This window comes from Oncorhynchus masou, chromosome 6 (genome assembly GCF_036934945.1).
Source record: "Oncorhynchus masou masou isolate Uvic2021 chromosome 6, UVic_Omas_1.1, whole genome shotgun sequence".
Classification (NCBI taxonomy): domain Eukaryota; kingdom Metazoa; phylum Chordata; class Actinopteri; order Salmoniformes; family Salmonidae; genus Oncorhynchus; species Oncorhynchus masou.
Genome location: NC_088217.1, coordinates 22,573,628 through 22,596,934, shown reverse-complemented (window position 1 = coordinate 22,596,934; position 23,307 = coordinate 22,573,628). Strand labels below are relative to the sequence as shown.

General features: G+C 38.4%; 1 protein-coding gene across 1 annotated transcript in view; it reads left to right on the top strand.

Moving 5' to 3' along the window:
• LOC135541639 (pleckstrin homology domain-containing family A member 6-like) overlaps positions 1 to 23,307 on the top strand; it is a 243,192-nt gene that overhangs the window by 208,485 nt on the left and 11,400 nt on the right. Inside the window, 2 exon segments of the mRNA XM_064967954.1 lie at positions 4,028 to 4,045; positions 4,048 to 4,134. Coding sequence (XP_064824026.1) covers positions 4,028 to 4,045; positions 4,048 to 4,124 — 95 coding nt within the window. The 3' untranslated portion in view covers positions 4,125 to 4,134.

The window sequence follows — 23,307 nt, the reverse complement described above, 5'->3', positions numbered from 1 at the left end:
TCGCCCCCCTGTCATTGAGAGGACCCCCCAGCGACGAGTGGCGATGTGTTGCTGCAACACCCCCCACCGCCATCCAAAACCCCTTCTCTCTCTGCCACTATTATACACATGTCCACCACCAACCACATGTGTGCAAACCTTCTCCAGCTGTTTGCATCACATTCAACATCCCTAACTGCTGTGTTGGGATTAGATTGGAGGTTAACCTAGTCGAACTGCCTTGTTATAAAAATAAATATGGGGATAAAATATACAATGATGGCCAGTTCCATCAACTTTAAAATCCCAATGTAACTCCTAGTTAAACCTCACTGTCAACTGTCTGCAAACACCTCCACTATCCAACACTTATGAAAGTGCTGCCATGTTGGCACCACATGTTCCAGGGTGATAATCTTCCATTGAGAAATGCAAGTTAGAATGGAATGTTATGGAACGTCTGGTGCTAGCAGGGAAGATAGTTTACCAAACTCTTATCTCTGGCTCTGCCTGTTTCAGTCTGCCTCACTACCCCACTCCCCCACTCTCCATAATATTCACTGTCTGTCTCCCTACCCCCACTCTCCACTCTCCATAATATTCACTGTCTGTCTCACAACCCCCACTCTCCATAATATTCACTGTCTGTCTCACTACCCCCACTCTCCACTCTCCACAATATTCACTGTCTGTCTCACTACCCCCACTCTCCACAATATTCACTGTCTGTCTCACTACCCCAATCCTCCACTCTCCACAATATTCACTGTCTGTCTCACTACCCCAATCCTCCACTCTCCACAATATTCACTGTCTGTCTCACTACCCCCACTGTCCACTCTCCACAATATTCACTGTCTGTCTCACTACCCCAATCCTCCACTCTCCACAATATTCACTGTCTGTCTCACTACCCCAATCCTCCACTCTCCACAATATTCACTGTCTGTCTCACTACCCCCACTCTCCACTCTCCACAATATTCACTGTCTGTCTCACTACCCCCACTCTCCACAATATTCACTGTCTGTCTCACTACTCCCACTCTCCACTCTCCACAATATTCAGTGTCTGTCTCACTACCCCCACTCTCCACTCTCCACAATATTCACTGTCTGTCTCACTACCCCACTATCCACTCTCCACAATATTCACTGTCTGTCTCACAACCCCCACTCTCCACAATATTCACTGTCTGTCTCACTACCCCCACTCTCCACTCTCCACAATATTCACTATCTGTCTCATTACCTCCACTCTCCACAATATTCACTGTCTGTCTCATTACCCCCACTCTCCACTCTCCACAATATTCACTGTCTGTCTCACTACCCCAATCCTCCACTCTCCACAATATTCACTGTCTGTCTCACTACCTCCACTCTCCACAATATTCACTGTCTGTCTCACTACCCCAATCCTCCACTCTCCACAATATTCACTGTCTGTCTCACTACCCCAATCCTCCACTCTCCACAATATTCACTGTCTGTCTCACTACCCCCACTCTCCACTCTCCACAATATTCACTGTCTGTCTCACTACCCCCACTCTCCACAATATTCACTGTCTGTCTCACTACCCCCACTCTCCACTCCACAATATTCACTGTCTGTCTCATTACCTCCACTCTCCACAATATTCCCTGTCTGTCTCATTACCCCCACTCTCCACTCTCCACAATATTCACTGTCTCTCTCACTACCCGAATCCTCCACTCTCCACAATATTCACTGTCTGTCTCACTACCTCCACTCTCCACAATATTCACTGTCTGTCTCACTACCCCAATCCTCCACTCTCCACAATATTCACTGTCTGTCTCACTACCCCAATCCTCCACTCTCCACAATATTCACTGTCTGTCTCACTACCCCCACTCTCCACTCTCCAGAATATTCACTGTCTGTCTCACTACCCCCACTCTCCACAATATTCACTGTCTGTCTCACTACCCCAATCCTCCACTCTCCACAATATTCACTGTCTGTCTCACTACCCCAATCCTCCACTCTCCACAATATTCACTGTCTGTCTCACTACCCCCACTCTCCACTCTCCACAATATTCACTGTCTGTCTCACTACCCCACTCTCCACTCTCCACTCTCCACAATATTCACTGTCTGTCTCACAACCCCCACTCTCCACAATATTCACTGTCTGTCTCACTACCCCCACTCTCCACTCTCCACAATATTCACTGTCTGTCTCACTACCCCCACTCTCCACTCCACAATATTCACTGTCTGTCTCATTACCTCCACTCTCCACAATATTCACTGTCTGTCTCATTACCCCCACTCTCCACTCTCCACAATATTCACTCTCTGTCTCATTACCCCCACTCTCCACTCTCCACAATATTCACTGTCTGTCTCATTACCTCCACTCTCCACAATATTCACTGTCTGTCTCATTACCCCCACTCTCCACTCTCCACAATATTCACTGTCTGTCTCACTACCCCCACTCTCCACTCTCCACAATATTCACTGTCTGTCTCACTACCCCCACTCCTCCACTCTCCACAATATTCACTGTCTGTCTCATTACCCCCACTCTCCACTCTCCACAATAATCACTGTCTGTCTCACTACCCCACTCCTCCGCTCTCCACAATATTCACTACAAACGCTGATGCTCCACTGTCTTAACCTAGAGGCTCTACTATATAGTCCTTGAAGATCGCAAGGACTATATAGTTAGATCGACAGTTTCCGTTTGCTCAAAACTATGACTACATTTTTTACTGCTTACCCTTTGTCTCTGCCCCCCTACCCACAACCAACCACATATTCACAATGGCATCACAGTTAACTTTATGATTAGGGGAAATTGAACATCATCTTGTCAGCTTTAAGTGATGAGCTGAAGAAACACAAAACTTGCTTGATTTATCAACTCTTATCAGCTTCCTCCCTCACCTCGTCCCTCGTCCCAACCTGGGCTCGAACCAGGGACCCTCTGCACACATCAACCACAGTCACTTACGAAGTATCGTTACCCATCTTGCCACAAAAGTTGCGGCCCTTGCAGAGCAAGGGGAACAACTACTTCTAGGTCTCAGAGCGAGTGACGGCACCGACTGAAACACTAGAGCGCATCACCGCTAACTAGCTAGCCATTTCACCTCGGCCACACCATTAGTATGCAGTCATTATATGTGCTGCCTGCTGTCAGTCGTGGTCATAAAAACATGGTCCAGCTGCACAGAGTTCAAACCAAGTTTGCGATGTATACTGTATCTGTGTTTCTCTGGTGATGCCAGATAGCAACTATTTATTTTTTGTCTAGCCTCCTTCGGCTCCAGAGCCTAAGTGCTCTGAATGTGTGTAGGTGAACTCCAGATCTAGGTGAAACGGCTTTATCATAGTATAGATGCTACATCCTTTTGCTTCCTCAGTACAGAGCTACATTGTCAGGACCCGGTTACGAACCTGGGTCTCCAGAGTGAGAAACAGTCACTTAACCAACTGAGCCACGAATAGTCAGCAGAACCCAGAAGATGAGGCAGACACAGCAGTACTTAAGACGGTGTATTTAATAAAGTAAAAAGGAGAAGTCCTTCAATACAAAAAATGGCAAATCCAAAAGGTGGTAGGAATAGCACAAAAAAGCCTCAAGAGATACTCAAAAACAAAAACAGAATTCCACAAGAGCATCCACCGGAATCGACAAGAATACACAGAACACTAGGGCTGGGTGCTAACAAACAAACACAGAGCACAGAACTGAGGGAAACTAAGGGTTTAAATACAAACAGGGGAAACGAGGCACAGGTGCAAATAATAATGGGGAACAAGGGAAAAAACATGAGGTCAAAAAGCACAATGGGGGCATCTAGTGACCAAAACCCGGAACAACCCTGGCCAAATCCTGACATACAAGCTAAGCACCATTTATCTTATGCTTGTGAGGTGATGTGAGTGCACAGTCTCCCCTGTTTTATCTCCCTCACTCTACCTACCCTTTTTAAATTGCTTTACACCTTTATGTTTCGCTATTTGTTTTGCTCGTTCTCACGTCACACCCCAATTCCATTCCAGCCCAGTGCGCCCCCAGCCCCTCACGTCCCCGGCCAGCCTGGCCCCTCCCCCCTCTTCCACTGGTTTCTCCGACTCCGCCCACATCATGAAGGTGTGAGTCTGTGAAGGTGAGTCCCCGCCCACCAAATACACCTTCCTCCTCCCTTAACCCCCCATTCCCCCTTAACCCCTCGCTGGTTGCCGTACCTCCTCCCTCTCCTGGTTTGGGCAGGGCTCTCTGTTTTTCCCTCAGGTGATGTCTTGACCAATTGCAGCAGGTGGACATCAAGGGATCTTTTATTGTTACATTTTATTACTATCTGCTTTGCTCAATTGTTTCACTAACTGGAAAACAATTCAGAATGCACTCAATGGCCAGTGCTAACATGAAATTTTTGCTAAGTGTACCAAAATAAACATACACCAACAATATATTACTACCAGTCCTTTCCATATACTGTACTCATTTTAAGGTAAGGAAACCATTAATCAATACAGATATAGCAGTGGACTATCCTTTTAAGATTTATGACTGTTATTATTAATATCACAGGGTCAGATCAGTATGGATCAGCTGTTATTACTATTATCACATGGTCAGATCAGTATGGATAAGCTGTTATTACTATTATCACAGGGTCAGATCAGTGTGGATAAGCTGTTATTACTATTATCACATGGTCAGATCAGTATGGATAAGCTGTTATTACTATTATCACAGGGTCAGATCAGTATGGATAAGCTGTTATTACTATTATCACATGGTCAGATCAGTATGGATAAGCTGTTATTACTATTATCACAGGGTCAGATCAGTATGGATAAGCTGTTATTACTATTATCACATGGTCAGATCAGTATGGATAAGCTGTTATTACTATTATCACAGAGTCAGATCAGTATGGTTAAGCTGTTATTACTATTATCACAGGGTCAGATCAGTGTGGATAAGCTGTTATTACTATTATTATCACATCATCAGATCAGTATGGATAAGCTTTTTTACTATTATCACATCATCAGATCAGTGTGGATAAGCTGTTATTACTATTATCACAGTGTCAGGCCAGTGTGGATAAGCTGTTATTACTATTATAATAGTGTCAAGTCAGTGTGGGTAAGCTGTTATTACTATTATCACATTGTCAGGTCAGTGTGGATAAGCTGTTTTACTATTATCACATCATCAGATCTGTGTGGATAAGCTGTTATTACTATTATCATAGTGTCAGGTCAGTGTGGATAAGCTGTTATTACTATTATCACAGTGTCAGATCAGTGTGGATAAGCTGTTATTACTATTATCACAGTGTCAGGTCAGTGTGGATAAGCTGTTTTACTATTATCACATCATCAGATCTGTGTGGATAAGCTGTTATTACTATTATCATAGTGTCAGGTCAGTGTGGATAAGCTGTTATTACTATTATCACAGTGTCAGATCAGTGTGGATAAGCTGTTATTACTATTATCACAGAGTCAGATCAGTATGGTTAAGCTGCTATTACTATTATCACAGAGTCAGATCAGTATGGTTAAGCTGTTATTACTATTATCACAGTGTCAGATCAGTGTGGTTAAGCTGTTATTACTATTATCACAGAGTCAGATCAGTGTGGTTAAGCTGTTATTACTATTATCACAGTGTCAGGTCAGTGTGGATAAGCTGTTATTACTATTATCACATTGTCAGGTCAGTGTGGATAAGCTGTTATTACTATTATCACAGTGTCAGGTCAGTGTGGATAAGCTGTTATTACTATTATCACTGTGTCAGGTCAGTGTGGATAAGCTGTTATTACTATTATCACAGGGTCAGGTCAGTGTGGATAAGCTGTTATTACTATTATCACTGTGTCAGGTCAGTGTGGATAAGCTGTTATTACTATTATCACAGGGTCAGGTCAGTGTGGATAAGCTGTTATTACTATTATCACAGGGTCAGGTCAGTGTGGATAAGCTGTTATTACTATTATCACTGTTTCAGGTCAGTGTGGATAAGCTGTTATTACTATTATCACAGGGTCAGATCAGTGTGGATAAGCTGTTATTACTATTATCACAGGGTCAGATCAGTGTGGATAAGCTGTTATTACTATTATCACAGGGTCAGATCAGTGTGGATAAGCTGTTATTACTATTATCACAGGGTCAGGTCAGTGTGGATAAGCTGTTATTACTATTATCACAGTGTCAGGTCAGTGTGGATAAGCTGTTATTACTATTATCACAGGGTCAGGTCAGTGTGGATAAGCTGTTATTACTATTATCACAGGGTCAGGTCAGTGTGGATAAGCTGTTATTACTATTATCACAGTGTCAGGTCAGTGTGGATAAGCTGTTATTACTATTATCACAGGGTCAGGTCAGTGTGGATAAGCTGTTATTACTATTATCACAGGGTCAGTTCAGTGTGGATAAGCTGTTATTACTGTTATCACAGGGTCAGATCAGTGGGTCTAAGCTGTTATTACTATTATCACAGTGTCAGGTCAGTGTGGATAAGCTGTTATTACTATTATCACAGGGTCAGGTCAGTGTGGATAAGCTGTTATTACTATTATCACAGTGTCAGGCCAGTGTGGATAAGCTGTTATTACTATTATAATAGTGTCAAGTCAGTGTGGGTAAGCTGTTTTACTATTATCACATCATCAGATCTGTGTGGATAGGCTGTTATTACTATTATCATAGTGTCAGGTCAGTGTGGATAAGCTGTTATTACTATTATCACAGTGTCAGATCAGTGTGGATAAGCTGTTATTACTATTATCACAGAGTCAGATCAGTATGGTTAAGCTGCTATTACTATTATCACAGAGTCAGATCAGTATGGTTAAGCTGTTATTACTATTATCACAGTGTCAGATCAGTGTGGTTAAGCTGTTATTACTATTATCACAGAGTCAGATCAGTGTGGTTAAGCTGTTATTACTATTATCACAGTGTCAGGTCAGTGTGGATAAGCTGTTATTACTATTATCACATTGTCAGGTCAGTGTGGATAAGCTGTTATTACTATTATCACTGTGTCAGGTCAGTGTGGATAAGCTTTTATTACTATTATCACAGGGTCAGATCAGTGTGGATAAGCTGTTATTACTATTATCACTGTGTCAGGTCAGTGTGGATAAGCTGTTATTACTATTATCACAGGGTCAGATCAGTGTGGATAAGCTGTTATTACTATTATCACATCATCAGATCAGTGTGGATAAGCTGTTATTACTATTATCACATCATCAGATCAGTGTGGATAAGCTGTTATTACTATTATCACATCATCAGATCAGTGTGGATAAGCTGTTATTACTATTATCACATCATCAGATCAGTGTGGATAAGCTGTTATTACTATTATCACATCATCAGATCAGTGTGGATAAGCTGTTATTACTATTATCACATGGTCAGATCAGTATGGATAAGCTGTTATTACTATTATCACAGGGTCAGATCAGTGTGGATAAGCTGTTATTACTATTATCACATGGTCAGATCAGTATGGATAAGCTGTTATTACTATTATCACAGGGTCAGATCAGTATGGATAAGCTGTTATTACTATTATCACATGGTCAGATCAGTATGGATAAGCTGTTACTACTATTATCACAGAGTCAGATCAGTATGGTTAAGCTGTTATTACTATTATCACAGGGTCATATCAGTGTGGATAAGCTGTTATTACTATTATTATCACATCATCAGATCAGTATGGATAAGCTGTTAGCGCTATTATCACATCATCAGATCAGTATGGATACGCTGTTATTACTATTATTATCACATCATCAGATCAGTATGGATAAGCTTTTTACTATTATCACATCATCAGATCAGTGTGGATAAGCTGTTATTAGTATTATCACAGTGTCAGGCCAGTGTGGATAAGCTGTTATTACTATTATAATAGTGTCAAGTCAGTGTGGGTAAGCTGTTATTACTATTATCACATTGTCAGGTCAGTGTGGATAAGCTGTTTTACTATTATCACATCATCAGATCTGTGTGGATAAGCTGTTATTACTATTATCATAGTGTCAGGTCAGTGTGGATAAGCTGTTATTACTATTATCACAGTGTCAGATCAGTGTGGATAAGCTGTTATTACTATTATCACAGTGTCAGGTCAGTGTGGATAAGCTGTTTTACTCTTATCACATCATCAGATCTGTGTGGATAAGCTGTTATTACTATTATCATAGTGTCAGGTCAGTGTGGATAAGCTGTTATTACTATTATCACAGTGTCAGATCAGTGTGGATAAGCTCTTATTACTATTATCACAGAGTCAGATCAGTATGGTTAAGCTGCTATTACTATTATCACAGAGTCAGATCAGTATGGTTAAGCTGTTATTACTATTATCACAGTGTCAGATCAGTGTGGTTAAGCTGTTATTACTATTATCACAGAGTCAGATCAGTGTGGTTAAGCTGTTATTACTATTATCACAGTGTCAGGTCAGTGTGGATAAGCTGTTATTACTATTATCACATAGTCAGGTCAGTGTGGATAAGCTGTTATTACTATTATCACAGTGTCAGGTCAGTGTGGATAAGCTGTTATTACTATTATCACTGTGTCAGGTCAGTGTGGATAAGCTGTTATTACTATTATCACAGGGTCAGGTCAGTGTGGATAAGCTGTTATTACTATTATCACAGTGTCAGATCAGTGTGGATAAGCTGTTATTACTATTATCACAGAGTCAGATCAGTATGGTTAAGCTGCTATTACTATTATCACAGAGTCAGATCAGTATGGTTAAGCTGTTATTACTATTATCACAGTGTCAGATCAGTGTGGTTAAGCTGTTATTACTATTATCACAGAGTCAGATCAGTGTGGTTAAGCTGTTATTACTATTATCACAGTGTCAGGTCAGTGTGGATAAGCTGTTATTACTATTATCACATTGTCAGGTCAGTGTGGATAAGCTGTTATTACTATTATCACTGTGTCAGGTCAGTGTGGATAAGCTTTTATTACTATTATCACAGGGTCAGATCAGTGTGGATAAGCTGTTATTACTATTATCACTGTGTCAGGTCAGTGTGGATAAGCTGTTATTACTATTATCACAGGGTCAGATCAGTGTGGATAAGCTGTTATTACTATTATCACATCATCAGATCAGTGTGGATAAGCTGTTATTACTATTATCACATCATCAGATCAGTGTGGATAAGCTGTTATTACTATTATCACATCATCAGATCAGTGTGGATAAGCTGTTATTACTATTATCACATCATCAGATCAGTGTGGATAAGCTGTTATTACTATTATCACATCATCAGATCAGTGTGGATAAGCTGTTATTACTATTATCACATGGTCAGATCAGTATGGATAAGCTGTTATTACTATTATCACAGGGTCAGATCAGTGTGGATAAGCTGTTATTACTATTATCACATGGTCAGATCAGTATGGATAAGCTGTTATTACTATTATCACAGAGTCAGATCAGTATGGTTAAGCTGTTATTACTATTATCACAGGGTCATATCAGTGTGGATAAGCTGTTATTACTATTATTATCACATCATCAGATCAGTATGGATAAGCTGTTAGCGCTATTATCACATCATCAGATCAGTATGGATACGCTGTTATTACTATTATTATCACATCATCAGATCAGTATGGATAAGCTTTTTTACTATTATCACATCATCAGATCAGTGTGGATAAGCTGTTATTAGTATTATCACAGTGTCAGGCCAGTGTGGATAAGCTGTTATTACTATTATAATAGTGTCAAGTCAGTGTGGGTAAGCTGTTATTACTATTATCACATTGTCAGGTCAGTGTGGATAAGCTGTTTTACTATTATCACATCATCAGATCTGTGTGGATAAGCTGTTATTACTATTATCATAGTGTCAGGTCAGTGTGGATAAGCTGTTATTACTATTATCACAGTGTCAGATCAGTGTGGATAAGCTGTTATTACTATTATCACAGTGTCAGGTCAGTGTGGATAAGCTGTTTTACTATTATCACATCATCAGATCTGTGTGGATAAGCTGTTATTACTATTATCATAGTGTCAGGTCAGTGTGGATAAGCTGTTATTACTATTATCACAGTGTCAGATCAGTGTGGATAAGCTCTTATTACTATTATCACAGAGTCAGATCAGTATGGTTAAGCTGCTATTACTATTATCACAGAGTCAGATCAGTATGGTTAAGCTGTTATTACTATTATCACAGTGTCAGATCAGTGTGGTTAAGCTGTTATTACTATTATCACAGAGTCAGATCAGTGTGGTTAAGCTGTTATTACTATTTAGTGTCAGGTCAGTGTGGATAATCTGTTATTACTATTATCACATAGTCAGGTCAGTGTGGATAAGCTGTTATTACTATTATCACAGTGTCAGGTCAGTGTGGATAAGCTGTTATTACTATTATCACTGTGTCAGGTCAGTGTGGATAAGCTGTTATTACTATTATCACAGGGTCAGGTCAGTGTGGATAAGCTGTTATTACTATTATCACTGTGTCAGGTCAGTGTGGATAAGCTGTTATTACTATTATCACAGGGTCAGGTCAGTGTGGATAAGCTGTTATTACTATTATCACAGGGTCAGGTCAGTGTGGATAATCTGTTATTACTATTATCACTGTGTCAGGTCAGTGTGGATAAGCTGTTATTACTATTATCACAGGGTCAGGTCAGTGTGGATAAGCTGTTATTACTATTATCACAGGGTCAGATCAGTGTGGATAAGCTGTTATTACTATTATCACAGGGTCAGATCAGTGTGGATAAGCTGTTATTACTATTATCACAGGGTCAGGTCAGTGTGGATAAGCTGTTATTACTATTATCACAGTGTCAGGTCAGTGTGGATAAGCTGTTATTACTATTATCACAGGGTCAGGTCAGTGTGGATAAGCTGTTATTACTATTATCACAGGGTCAGGTCAGTGTGGATAAGCTGTTATTACTATTATCACAGTGTCAGGTCAGTGTGGATAAGCTGTTATTACTATTATCACAGGGTCAGGTCAGTGTGGATAAGCTGTTATTACTATTATCACAGGGTCAGTTCAGTGTGGATAAGCTGTTATTACTATTATCACAGTGTCAGGCCAGTGTGGATAAGCTGTTATTACTATTATAATAGTGTCAAGTCAGTGTGGGTAAGCTGTTTTACTATTATCACATCATCAGATCTGTGTGGATAAGCTGTTATTACTATTATCATAGTGTCAGGCCAGTGTGGATAAGCTGTTATTACTATTATAATAGTGTCAAGTCAGTGTGGGTAAGCTGTTTTACTATTATCACATCATCAGATCTGTGTGGATAAGCTGTTATTACTATTATCATAGTGTCAGATCAGTGTGGATAAGCTGTTATTACTATTATCACAGAGTCAGATCAGTATGGTTAAGCTGCTATTACTATTATCACAGAGTCAGATCAGTATGGTTAAGCTGTTATTACTATTATCACAGTGTCAGATCAGTGTGGTTAAGCTGTTATTACTATTATCACAGAGTCAGATCAGTGTGGTTAAGCTTTTATTACTATTATCACAGTGTCAGGTCAGTGTGGATAAGCTGTTATTACTATTATCACATTGTCAGGTCAGTGTGGATAAGCTGTTATTACTATTATCACTGTGTCAGGTCAGTGTGGATAAGATTTTATTACTATTATCACAGGGTCAGATCAGTGTGGATAAGCTGTTATTACTATTATCACAGTGTCAGGTCAGTGTGGATAATCTGTTATTACTATTATCACAGGGTCAGATCAGTGTGGATAAGCTGTTATTACTATTATCACATCATCAGATCAGTGTGGATAAGCTGATATTACTATTATCACATCATCAGATCAGTGTGGATAAGCTGTTATTACTATTATCACATCATCAGATCAGTGTGGATAAGCTGTTATTACTATTATCACATCATCAGATCAGTGTGGATAAGCTGTTATTACTATTATCACATCATCAGATCAGTGTGGATAAGCTGTTATTACTATTATCACATCATCAGATCAGTGTGGATAAGCTGTTATTACTATTATCACAGGGTCAGATCAGTGTGGATAAGCTGTTATTACTATTATCACAGTGTCAGGTCAGTGTGGATAAGCTGTTATTACTATTATCACTGTGTCAGATCTGTGTGGATAAGCTGTTATTACTATTATCATAGTGTCAGGTCAGTGTGGATAAGCTGTTATTACTATTATCACAGTGTCAGATCAGTGTGGATAAGCTGTTATTACTATTATCACAGAGTCAGATCAGTATGGTTAAGCTGCTATTACTATTATCACAGAGTCAGATCAGTATGGTTAAGCTGTTAATACTATTATCACAGTGTCAGATCAGTGTGGTTAAGCTGTTATTACAATTATCACAGAGTCAGATCAGTGTGGTTAAGCTGTTATTACTATTATCACAGTGTCAGGTCAGTGTGGATAAGCTGTTATTACTATTATCACATTGTCAGGTCAGTGTGGATAAGCTGTTATTACTATTATCACTGTGTCAGGTCAGTGTGGATAAGCTTTTATTACTATTATCACAGGGTCAGATCAGTGTGGATAAGCTGTTATTACTATTATCACTGTGTCAGGTCAGTGTGGATAAGCTGTTATTACTATTATCACAGGGTCAGATCAGTGTGGATAAGCTGTTATTACTATTATCACATCATCAGATCAGTGTGGATAAGCTGTTATTACTATTATCACATCATCAGATCAGTGTGGATAAGCTGTTATTACTATTATCACATCATCAGATCAGTGTGGATAAGCTGTTATTACTATTATCACATCATCAGATCAGTGTGGATAAGCTGTTATTACTATTATCACATCATCAGATCAGTGTGGATAAGCTGTTATTACTATTATCACATCATCAGATCAGTGTGGATAAGCTGTTATTACTATTATCACAGTGTCAGGTCAGTGTGGATAAGCTGTTATTACTATTATCACAGTGTCAGGTCAGTGTGGATAAGCTGTTATTACTATTATCACAGTGTCAGGTCAGTGTGGATAAGCTGTTATTACTATTATCATCACAGTGTCAGGTCAGTGTGGATAAGCTGTTATTACTATTATCATGGGTCAGTTCAGTGTGGATAAGCTGTTATTACTATTATCACAGGGTCAGGTCAGTGTGGATAAGCTGTTATTACTATTATCACAGGGTCAGGTCAGTGTGGATAATCTGTTATTACTATTATCATGGTGTCAGTTCAGTATGGATAAGCTGTTATTACTATTATCACAGGGTCAGGTCAGTGTGGATAAGCTGTTATTACTATTATCACAGGGTCAGGTCAGTGTGGATAAGCTGTTATTACTATTATCACAGGGTCAGGTCAGTGTGGATAAGCTGTTATTACTATTATCACAGGGTCAGGTCAGTGTGGATAATCTGTTATTACTATTATCACTGTGTCAGGTCAGTGTGGATAAGCTGTTATTACTATTATCATGGTGTCAGGTCAGTGTGGATAAGCTGTTATTATTAGTGTCAGGTCATGGATAATCATTACTATTATCATGGTGTCAGATCAGTTTGGATAAGCTGTTATTACTATTATCACAGTGTCAGGTCAGTGTGGATAAGCTGCTATTACTATTATCATGGTGTCAGATCAGTGTGGATAAGCTGTTATTACTATTATCACAGGGTCAGGTCAGTGTGGATAAGCTGTTAGTACTATTATCACAGGGTCAGTTCAGTGTGGATAAGCTGTTATTACTATTATCACAGTGTCAGGTCAGTGTGGATAAGCTGCTATTACTATTATCATGGTGTCAGATCAGTGTGGATAAGCTGTTATTACTATTATCACAGTGTCAGGTCAGTGTGGATAAGCTGCTATTACTATTATCATGGTGTAAGATCAGTATGGATAAGATGTTATTACTATTATCACAGGGTCAGGTCAGTGTGGATAAGCTGTTTTTACTATTATCATAGTGCCAGGTCAGTGTGGATAAGCTGTTATTACTATTATCACAGTGTCAGGTCAGTGTGGATAAGCTGTTATTACTATTATCATAGTGTCAGGTCAGTGTGGATAAACTGTTATTACTATTATCACAGAGTCAGGTAGTGCGAATAAGCTGTTTTACTATTATCACATCGTCAGATCAGTGTGGATAAGCTGTTATTACTATTATCACAGTGTCAGATCAGTGTGGATAAGCTGTTATACTATTATCACATCATCAGATCAGTGTGGATAAGCTGTTATTACTATTATCACAGTGTCAGGTCACTGTGGATAAGCTGTTATTGCTATTATGACAGTGTCAGATCAGTGTGGATTAGCTGTTTTACTATTATCACATCATCAGATCAGTGTGGATAAGCTGTTATTACTATTATCACAGTGTCAGGTCAGTGTGGATAAGCTGTTATTACTATTATCACAGAGTCAGGTCAGTGTGAATAAGCTGTTTTACTATTATCAGATCAGTGTGGATAAGCTGTTATTACTATTATTATCACATCATCAGGTCAGTGTGGATAAGCTGTTATTACTATTATCACAGTGTCAGGTCAGTGTGGATAAGCTGTTATTACTGTTATCACAGAGTCAGATCAGTATGGTTAAGCTGTTATTACTATTATTATCACATCATCAGATCAGTATGGATAAGCTGTTAGCGCTATTATCACATCATCAGATCAGTGTGGATAAGCTGTTATTACTATTATCACAGAGTCAGATCAGTATGGTTAAGCTGTTATTACTATTATCACAGTGTCAGGTCAGTGTGGATAAGCTGTTATTACTATTATCATAGTGTCAGGTCAGTGTGGGTAAGCTGTTTTACTATTATCACATCATCAGATCTGTGTGGATAAGCTGTTATTACTATTATCACAGGGTCAGGTCAGTGTGGATAAGATGTTATTACTATTATCACAGGGTCAAGTCAGTGTGGATAAGCTGTTATTACTATTATCATAGTGTCAGGTCAGTGTGGATAAGCTGTTGTTACTATTATCACAGGGTCAGGTCAGTGTGGATAAGCTGTTATTACTATTATCACAGTGTCAGGTCAGTATGGATAAGCTGTTATTACTATTATCACATCATCAGATCAGTATGGATAAGATGTTATTACTATTATCACAGCGTCAGATAAGTATGGATAAGATGTTATTACTATTATCACATCATCAGATCAGTATGGATAAGATGTTATTACTATTATCACAGCGTCAGATAAGTATGGATAAGATGTTATTACTATTATCACATTGTCAGGTCTGTGTGGATAAGCTGTTATTACAAATATCAAAAAGTCAGGTCAGTGTGGATAAGCTGTTATTACTATTATCACAAGGGTCAGGTCAGTGTGGATAAGCTGTTATTACTATTATCACAGGGTCAGGTCAGTGTGGATAAGCTGTTATTCTATTATCACAGTGTCAGGTCAGTGTGGATAAGCTGTTATTACTATCATCACAGGGTCAGGTTAGTGTGGATAAGCTGTTATTACTATTATCACAGGGTCAGGTCAGTGTGGATAAGCTGTTATTACTAATACTATCACATCATCAGATCAGTTTGGATAAGCTGTTAGCTCTATTATCACATCATCAGATCAGTGTGGATAAGCTGTTATTATAATTATCGCAGCATCAGATCAGTATGGTTAAGCTGTTATTTCTATTATCACAGGGTCAGATCAGTGTTGATAAGCTGTTATTACTATTATTATCACATCATCCGATCAGTATGGATAAGCTGTTTTACTATTATCACATCATCAGATCAGTGTGGATAAGATGTTATTATTATTATCACAGTGTCAGGTCAGTGTGGATAAGCTGTTATTACTATTATCACAGTGTCAGGTCAGTATGGATAAGATGTTATTACCATTATCATTATCATGGATAAGCTGTCAGTGTCAGGTGTGGATAAGCTGTTATTACTATTATCACAGTGTCAGGTCAGTGTGGATAAGCTGTTATTACTTTTATCATAGTGTCAGGTCAGTGTGGATAAGATGTTATTACTATTATCACAGGGTCAGGTCAGTGTGGATAAGGATAAGTGTCAGGTGAGTTGGATTACTATTATCACAGTGTCAGGTCAGTGTGGATAAGCTGTTATTACTATTATCACAGTGTCAGGTCAGTGTGTGGATAAGGTCAGTATGGATTATTACTATTATCACAGGGTCAGGTCAGTGTGGATAAGCTGTTATTACTATTATCACAGTGTCAGGTCAGTGTGGATAAGCTGTTATTACTATTATCACAGGGTCAGGTCAGTGTGGATAAGCTGTTATTACTATTATCAGGGTCAGGTCAGTGTGGATAAGCTGTTATTACTATTATCAGGTCAGTGTGGATAAGCTGTTATTACTATTATCACAGGGTCAGGTCAGTGTGGATAAGCTGTTATTACTATTATCACAGGGTCAGGTCAGTGTGGATAAGCTGTTATTACTATTATCACAGGGTCAGATCAGTGTGGATAAGCTGTTATTACTATTATCACAGGGTCAGTCAGTGTGGATAAGCTGTTATTACTATTATCACAGGGTCAGATCAGTGTGGATAAGCTGTTATTACTATTATCACAGGGTCAGGTCAGTGTGGATAAGCTGTTATTACTATTATCACAGTGTCAGGTCAGTGTGGATAAGCTGTTATTACTATTATCACAGGGTCAGGTCAGTGTGGATAAGCTGTTATTACTATTATCACAGGGTCAGGTCAGTGTGGATAAGCTGTTATTACTATTATCACAGTGTCAGGTCAGTGTGGATAAGCTGTTATTACTATTATCACAGGGTCAGGTCAGTGTGGATAAGCTGTTATTACTATTATCACAGGGTCAGGTCAGTGTGGATAAGCTGTTATTACTATTATCACAGGGTCAGATCAGTGTGGATAAGCTGTTATTACTATTATCACAGTGTCAGGTCAGTGTGGATAAGCTGTTATTACTATTATTATCACAGCTGTCAGGTCAGTGTGGATAAGCTGTTATTACTATTATCACAGTGTCAGGTCAGTGTGGATAAGCTGTTATTACTATTATCACATGTCAGTCAGTGTGGATAAGCTGTTTTACTATTATCACATCATCAGATCTGTTGGATAAGCTGTTATTACTATTATCACAGTGTCAGGTCAGTGTGGATAAGCTGTTATTACTATTATCACAGTGTCAGATCAGTGTGGATAAGCTGTTATTACGATTATCACAGAGTCAGCTCAGTATGGTTAAGCTGTTATTACTATTATCACAGAGTCAGATCAGTATGGTTAAGCTGTTATTACTATTATCACAGTGTCAGATCAGTGTGGTTAAGCTGTTATTACTATTATCACAGTGTCAGGTCAGTGTGGATAAGCTATTTATTATATTGTCAGGTCATTGGATAAGCTGTTATTACACTGTGTCAGGTCAGTGTGGATAAGCTTTATTACTATTATCACAGGGTCAGATCAGTGTGGATAAGCTGTTATTACTATTATCACTGTGTCAGGTCAGTGTGGATAAGCTGTTATTACTATTATCACAGGGTCAGATCAGTGTGGATAAGCTGTTATTACTATTATCACATCATCAGATCAGTGTGGATAAGCTGTTATTACTATTAGCACATCATCAGATCAGTGTGGATAAGCTGTTATTACTATTATCACATCATCAGATCAGTGTGGATAAGCTGTTATTACTATTATCACATCATCAGATCAGTGTGGATAAGCTGTTATTACTATTATCACAGGGTCAGATCAGTGTGGATAAGCTGTTATTACTATTATCACAGTGTCAGGTCAGTGTGGATAAGCTGTTATTACTATTATCACATCATCAGATCAGTGTGGATAAGCTGTTATTACTATTAGCACATCATCAGATCAGTGTGGATAAGCTGTTATTACTATTATCACATCATCAGATCAGTGTGGATAAGCTGTTATTACTATTATCACATCATCAGATCAGTGTGGATAAGCTGTTATTACTATTATCACAGGGTCAGATCAGTGTGGATAAGCTGTTATTACTATTATCACAGTGTCAGGTCAGTGTGGATAAGCTGTTATTACTATTATCACTGTGTCAGATCTGTGTGGATAAGCTGTTATTACTATTATCATAGTGTCAGGTCAGTGTGGATAAGCTGTTATTACTATTTATCACAGTGTGGATAAGCTGTTATTACTATTATCAGGTCATGGTTGTGCTATTACTATTATGGATAAGCTGTTATTACTATTATCACAGGGTCAGGTCAGTGTGGATAAGCTGTTTTAGAATTATCACAGTGTCAGGTCAGTGTGGATAATCTGTTATTACTATTATCACATAATCAGATCAGTGTGGATAATCTGTTATTACTATTATCACTGTGTCAGGTCAGTGTGGATAATCTGTTATTACTATTATCACATAATCAGATCAGTGTGGATAATCTGTTATTACTATTATCACAGGGTCAGGTCAGTGTGGATAATCTGTTATTACTATTATCAGATCAGTGTGGATAATCTGTTATTACTATTATCACATCATCAGATCAGTGTGGATAATCTGTTATTACTATTATCACAGGGTCAGGTCAGTGTGAATAAGCTGTTATTACTATTATCACATCATCAGATCAGTGTGGATAAGCTGTTATTACTATTATCACATCATCAGATCAGTGTGGATAAGCTGTTATTACTATATATCATCAGATCAGTGTGGATAAGCTGTTATTACTATTATCACATCATCAGATCAGTGTGGATAAGCTGTTATTACTATTATAGTGTCAGATCAGTGTGGATAAGCTGTTATTACTATTATCAGGTCAGTGTGGATAAGCTGTTATTACTATTATCACTGTGTCAGGTCAGTGTGGATAAGCTGTTATTACTATTATCACTGTGTCAGGTCAGTGTGGATAAGCTGTTATTACTATTATCACAGGTCAGGTCAGTGTGGATAAGCTGTTATTACTATTATCACAGTGTCAGGTCAGTGTGGATAAGCTGTTATTACTATTATCACAGGGTCAGGTCAGTGTGGATAAGCTGTTATTACTATTATCACAGGGTCAGGTCAGTGTGGATAAGCTGTTATTACTGTTATCACATCACAGGGTCAGGTCAGTGTGGATAAGCTGTTATTACTATTATCACTGGTCAGGTCAGTGTGGATAAGCTGTTATTACTATTATCACAGGGTCAGGTCAGTGTGGATAAGCTGTTATTACTATTATCACAGTGTCAGGTCAGTGTGGATAAGCTGTTATTACTATTATCACAGGGTCAGGTCAGTGTGGATAAGCTGTTATTACTATTATCACAGGGTCAGGTCAGTGTGGATAAGCTGTTATTACTATTATCACAGGGTCAGGTCAGTGTGGATAAGCTGTTATTACTATTATCACAGGGTCAGGTCAGTGTGGATAAGCTGGTCAGGTCAGTGTGGATAAGCTGTTATTACTATTATCACAGGGTCAGGTCAGTGTGGATAAGCTGTTATTACTATTATCACAGTGTCAGGTCAGTGTGGATAAGCTGTTATTACTATTATCACAGTGTCAGGTCAGTGTGGATAAGCTGTTATTACTATTATCACAGTGTCAGATCAGTGTGGATAAGCTGTTATTACTATTATCACAGAGTCAGATCAGTATGGTTAAGCTGTTATTACTATTATCACATCATCAGATCAGTGTGGATAAGCTGTTATTACTATTATCACAGTGTCAGGTCAGTGTGGATAAGCTGTTATTACTATTATCACAGTGTCAGGTCAGTGTGGATAAGCTGTTATTACTATTATCACATTGTCAGGTCAGTGTGGATAAGCTGTTATTACTATTATCACTGTGTCAGGTCAGTGTGGATAAGCTGTTATTACTATTATCACAGGGTCAGATCAGTGTGGATAAGCTGTTATTACTATTATCACTGTGTCAGGTCAGTGTGGATAAGCTGTTATTACTATTATCACAGAGTCAGGTCAGTGTGGATAAGCTGTTATTACTATTATCACATCATCAGATCAGTGTGGATAAGCTGTTATTACTATTATCACAGTGTCAGATCAGTGTGGATAAGCTGTTATTACTATTATCACATCATCAGATCAGTGTGGATAAGCTGTTATTACTATTATCACATCATCAGATCAGTGTGGATAAGCTGTTATTACTATTATCACAGGGTCAGATCAGTGTGGATAAGCTGTTATTACTATTATCACAGTGTCAGGTCAGTGTGGATAAGCTGTTATTACTATTATCACTGTGTCAGGTCAGTGTGGATAATCTGTTATTACTATTATCACAGTGTCAGGTCAGTGTGGATAAGCTGTTATTACTATTATCACAGTGTCAGATCAGTGTGGATAATCTGTTATTACTATTATCACATAATCAGATCAGTGTGGATAATCTGTTATTACTATTATCACAGGGTCAGGTCAGTGTGGATAAGCTGTTATTACTATTATCACAGTGTCAGATCAGTGTGGATAAGCTGTTATTACAATTATCACAGAGTCAGATCAGTGTGGATAAGCTGTTATTACTATTATCACATTGTCAGGTCAGTGTGGATAAGCTGTTATTACTATTATCACAGTGTGGATGCTTTTATTACTATTATCAGGGTCAGATCAGTATGGATAAGCTGTTTATTACTATTATCACAGAGTCAGGTCAGTGTGGATAATCTGTTATTACTATTATCACAGGGTCAGGTCAGTGTGGATAAGCTGTTATTACTATTATCACAGAGTCAGATCAGTATGGTTAAGCTGTTATTACTATTATCACATCATCAGATCAGTGTGGATAAGCTGTTATTACTATTATCACATCATCAGATCAGTGTGGATAAGCTGTTATTACTATTATCACAGGGTCAGATCAGTGTGGATAATCTGTTATTACTATTATCACAGGGTCAGATCAGTGTGGATAAGCTGTTATTACTATTATCACAGGGTCAGATCAGTGTGGATAAGCTGTTATTACTATTATCACAGTGTCAGGTCAGTGTGGATAAGCTGTTATTACTATTATCACAGTGTCAGGTCAGTGTGGATAAGCTGTTATTACTATTATCACTGTGTCAGGTCAGTGTGGATAAGCTGTTATTACTATTATCACAGGGTCAGGTCAGTGTGGATAAGCTGTTATTACTATTATCACAGTGTCAGGTCAGTGTGGATAAGCTGTTATTACTATTATCACAGGGTCAGGTCAGTGTGGATAAGCTGTTATTACTATTATCACTGTGTCAGGTCAGTGTGGATAAGCTGTTATTACTATTATCACAGGGTCAGGTCAGTGTGGATAAGCTGTTATTACTATTATCACAGGGTCAGGTCAGTGTGGATAAGCTGTTATTACTATTATCACAGAGTCAGGTCAGTGTGGATAATCTGTTATTACTATTATCACAGGGTCAGGTCAGTGTGGATAAGCTGTTATTACTATTATCACAGTGTCAGGTCAGTGTGGATAAGCTGTTATTACTATTATTATCAGGTCAGTGTGGATAAGCTGTTATTCAGGTCAGTGTGGATAAGCTGTTATTACTATTATCACAGGGTCAGGTCAGTGTGGATAAGCTGTTATTACTATTATCACAGGGTCAGGTCAGTGTGGATAAGCTGTTATTACTATTATCACAGGGTCAGGTCAGTGTGGATAAGCTGTTATTACTATTATCACAGGGTCAGGTCAGTGTGGATAAGCTGTTTTACTATTATCACAGTGTCAGGTCAGTGTGGATAAGCTGTTATTACTATTATCACAGGGTCAGTTCAGTGTGGATAAGCTGTTATTACTATTATCAGGGTCAGGTCAGTGTGGATAATCTGTTATTACTATTATCATGGTGTCAGATCAGTGTGGATAAGCTGTTATTACTATTATCACAGTGTCAGGTCAGGTCAGTGTGGATAAGCTGTTATTACTATTATCACAGTGAGGTCAGTGTGGATAAGCTGTTATTACTATTATCACAGGTCAGGTCAGTGTGGATAAGCTGTTATTACTATTATCACAGGGTCAGGTCAGTGTGGATAAGCTGTTATTACTATTATCACAGGGTCAGTTCAGTGTGGATAAGCTGTTATTACTATTATCACAGTGTCAGGTCAGTGTGGATAAGCTGTTATTACTATTATCACAGTGTCAGGTCAGTGTGGGTTATTACTATTATCAAGGGTCAGGTCAGTGTGGATAAGCTGTTATTACTATTATCACATTGTCAGTTCAGTGTGGATAAGCTGTTATTACTATTATCACAGGGTCAGGTCAGTGTGGATAATCTGTTATTACTATTATCATGGTGTCAGATCAGTGTGGATAAGCTGTTATTGCTATTATCACAGTGTCAGGTCAGTGTGGATAAGCTGCTATTACTATTATCATGGTGTCAGATCAGTGTGGATAAGATGTTATTACTATTATCACAGGGTCAGGTCAGTGTGGATAAGCTGTTTTTACTATTATCATAGTGTCAGGTCAGTGTGGATAAGCTGTTATTACTATTATCACAGTGTCAGGTCAGTGTGGATAAGCTGTTATTACTATTATCATAGTGTCAGGTCAGTGTGGATAAACTGTTATTACTATTATCACAGAGTCAGGTCAGTGCGAATAAGCTGTTTTACTATTATCACATCATCAGATCAGTGTGGATAAGCTGTTATTACTATTATCACAGTGTCAGATCAGTGTGGATAAGCTGTTATTACTATTATCACAGTGTCAGATCAGTGATGGTTATACTATTATCACATCATCAGATGTGGATAAGCTGTTATTACTATTATCACAGTGTCAGGTCAGTGTGGATAAGCTGTTATTGCTATTATCACAGTGTCAGATCAGTGTGGATAAGCTGTTTTAATATTATCACATCATCAGATCAGTGTGGATAAGCTGTTATTACTATTATCACAGTGTCAGGTCAGTGTGGATAAGCTGTTATTACTATTATCACAGAGTTAGGTCAGTGTGAATAAGCTGTTTTACTATTATCACATGATCAGATCAGTGTGAATAAACTGTTATTACTATTATCACAGGGTCAGGTCAATGTGGATAATCTGTTATTACTATTATCACTGTGTCAGGTCAGTGTGGATAAACTGTTATTACTATTATCACAGAGTCAGATCAGTGGTTGCTGTTATTACTATTATTATCACATCATCAGATCAGTATGGATTATTACTATTATTCATCAGATCAGTGTGGATAAGCTGTTATTACTATTATCACAGTGTCAGATC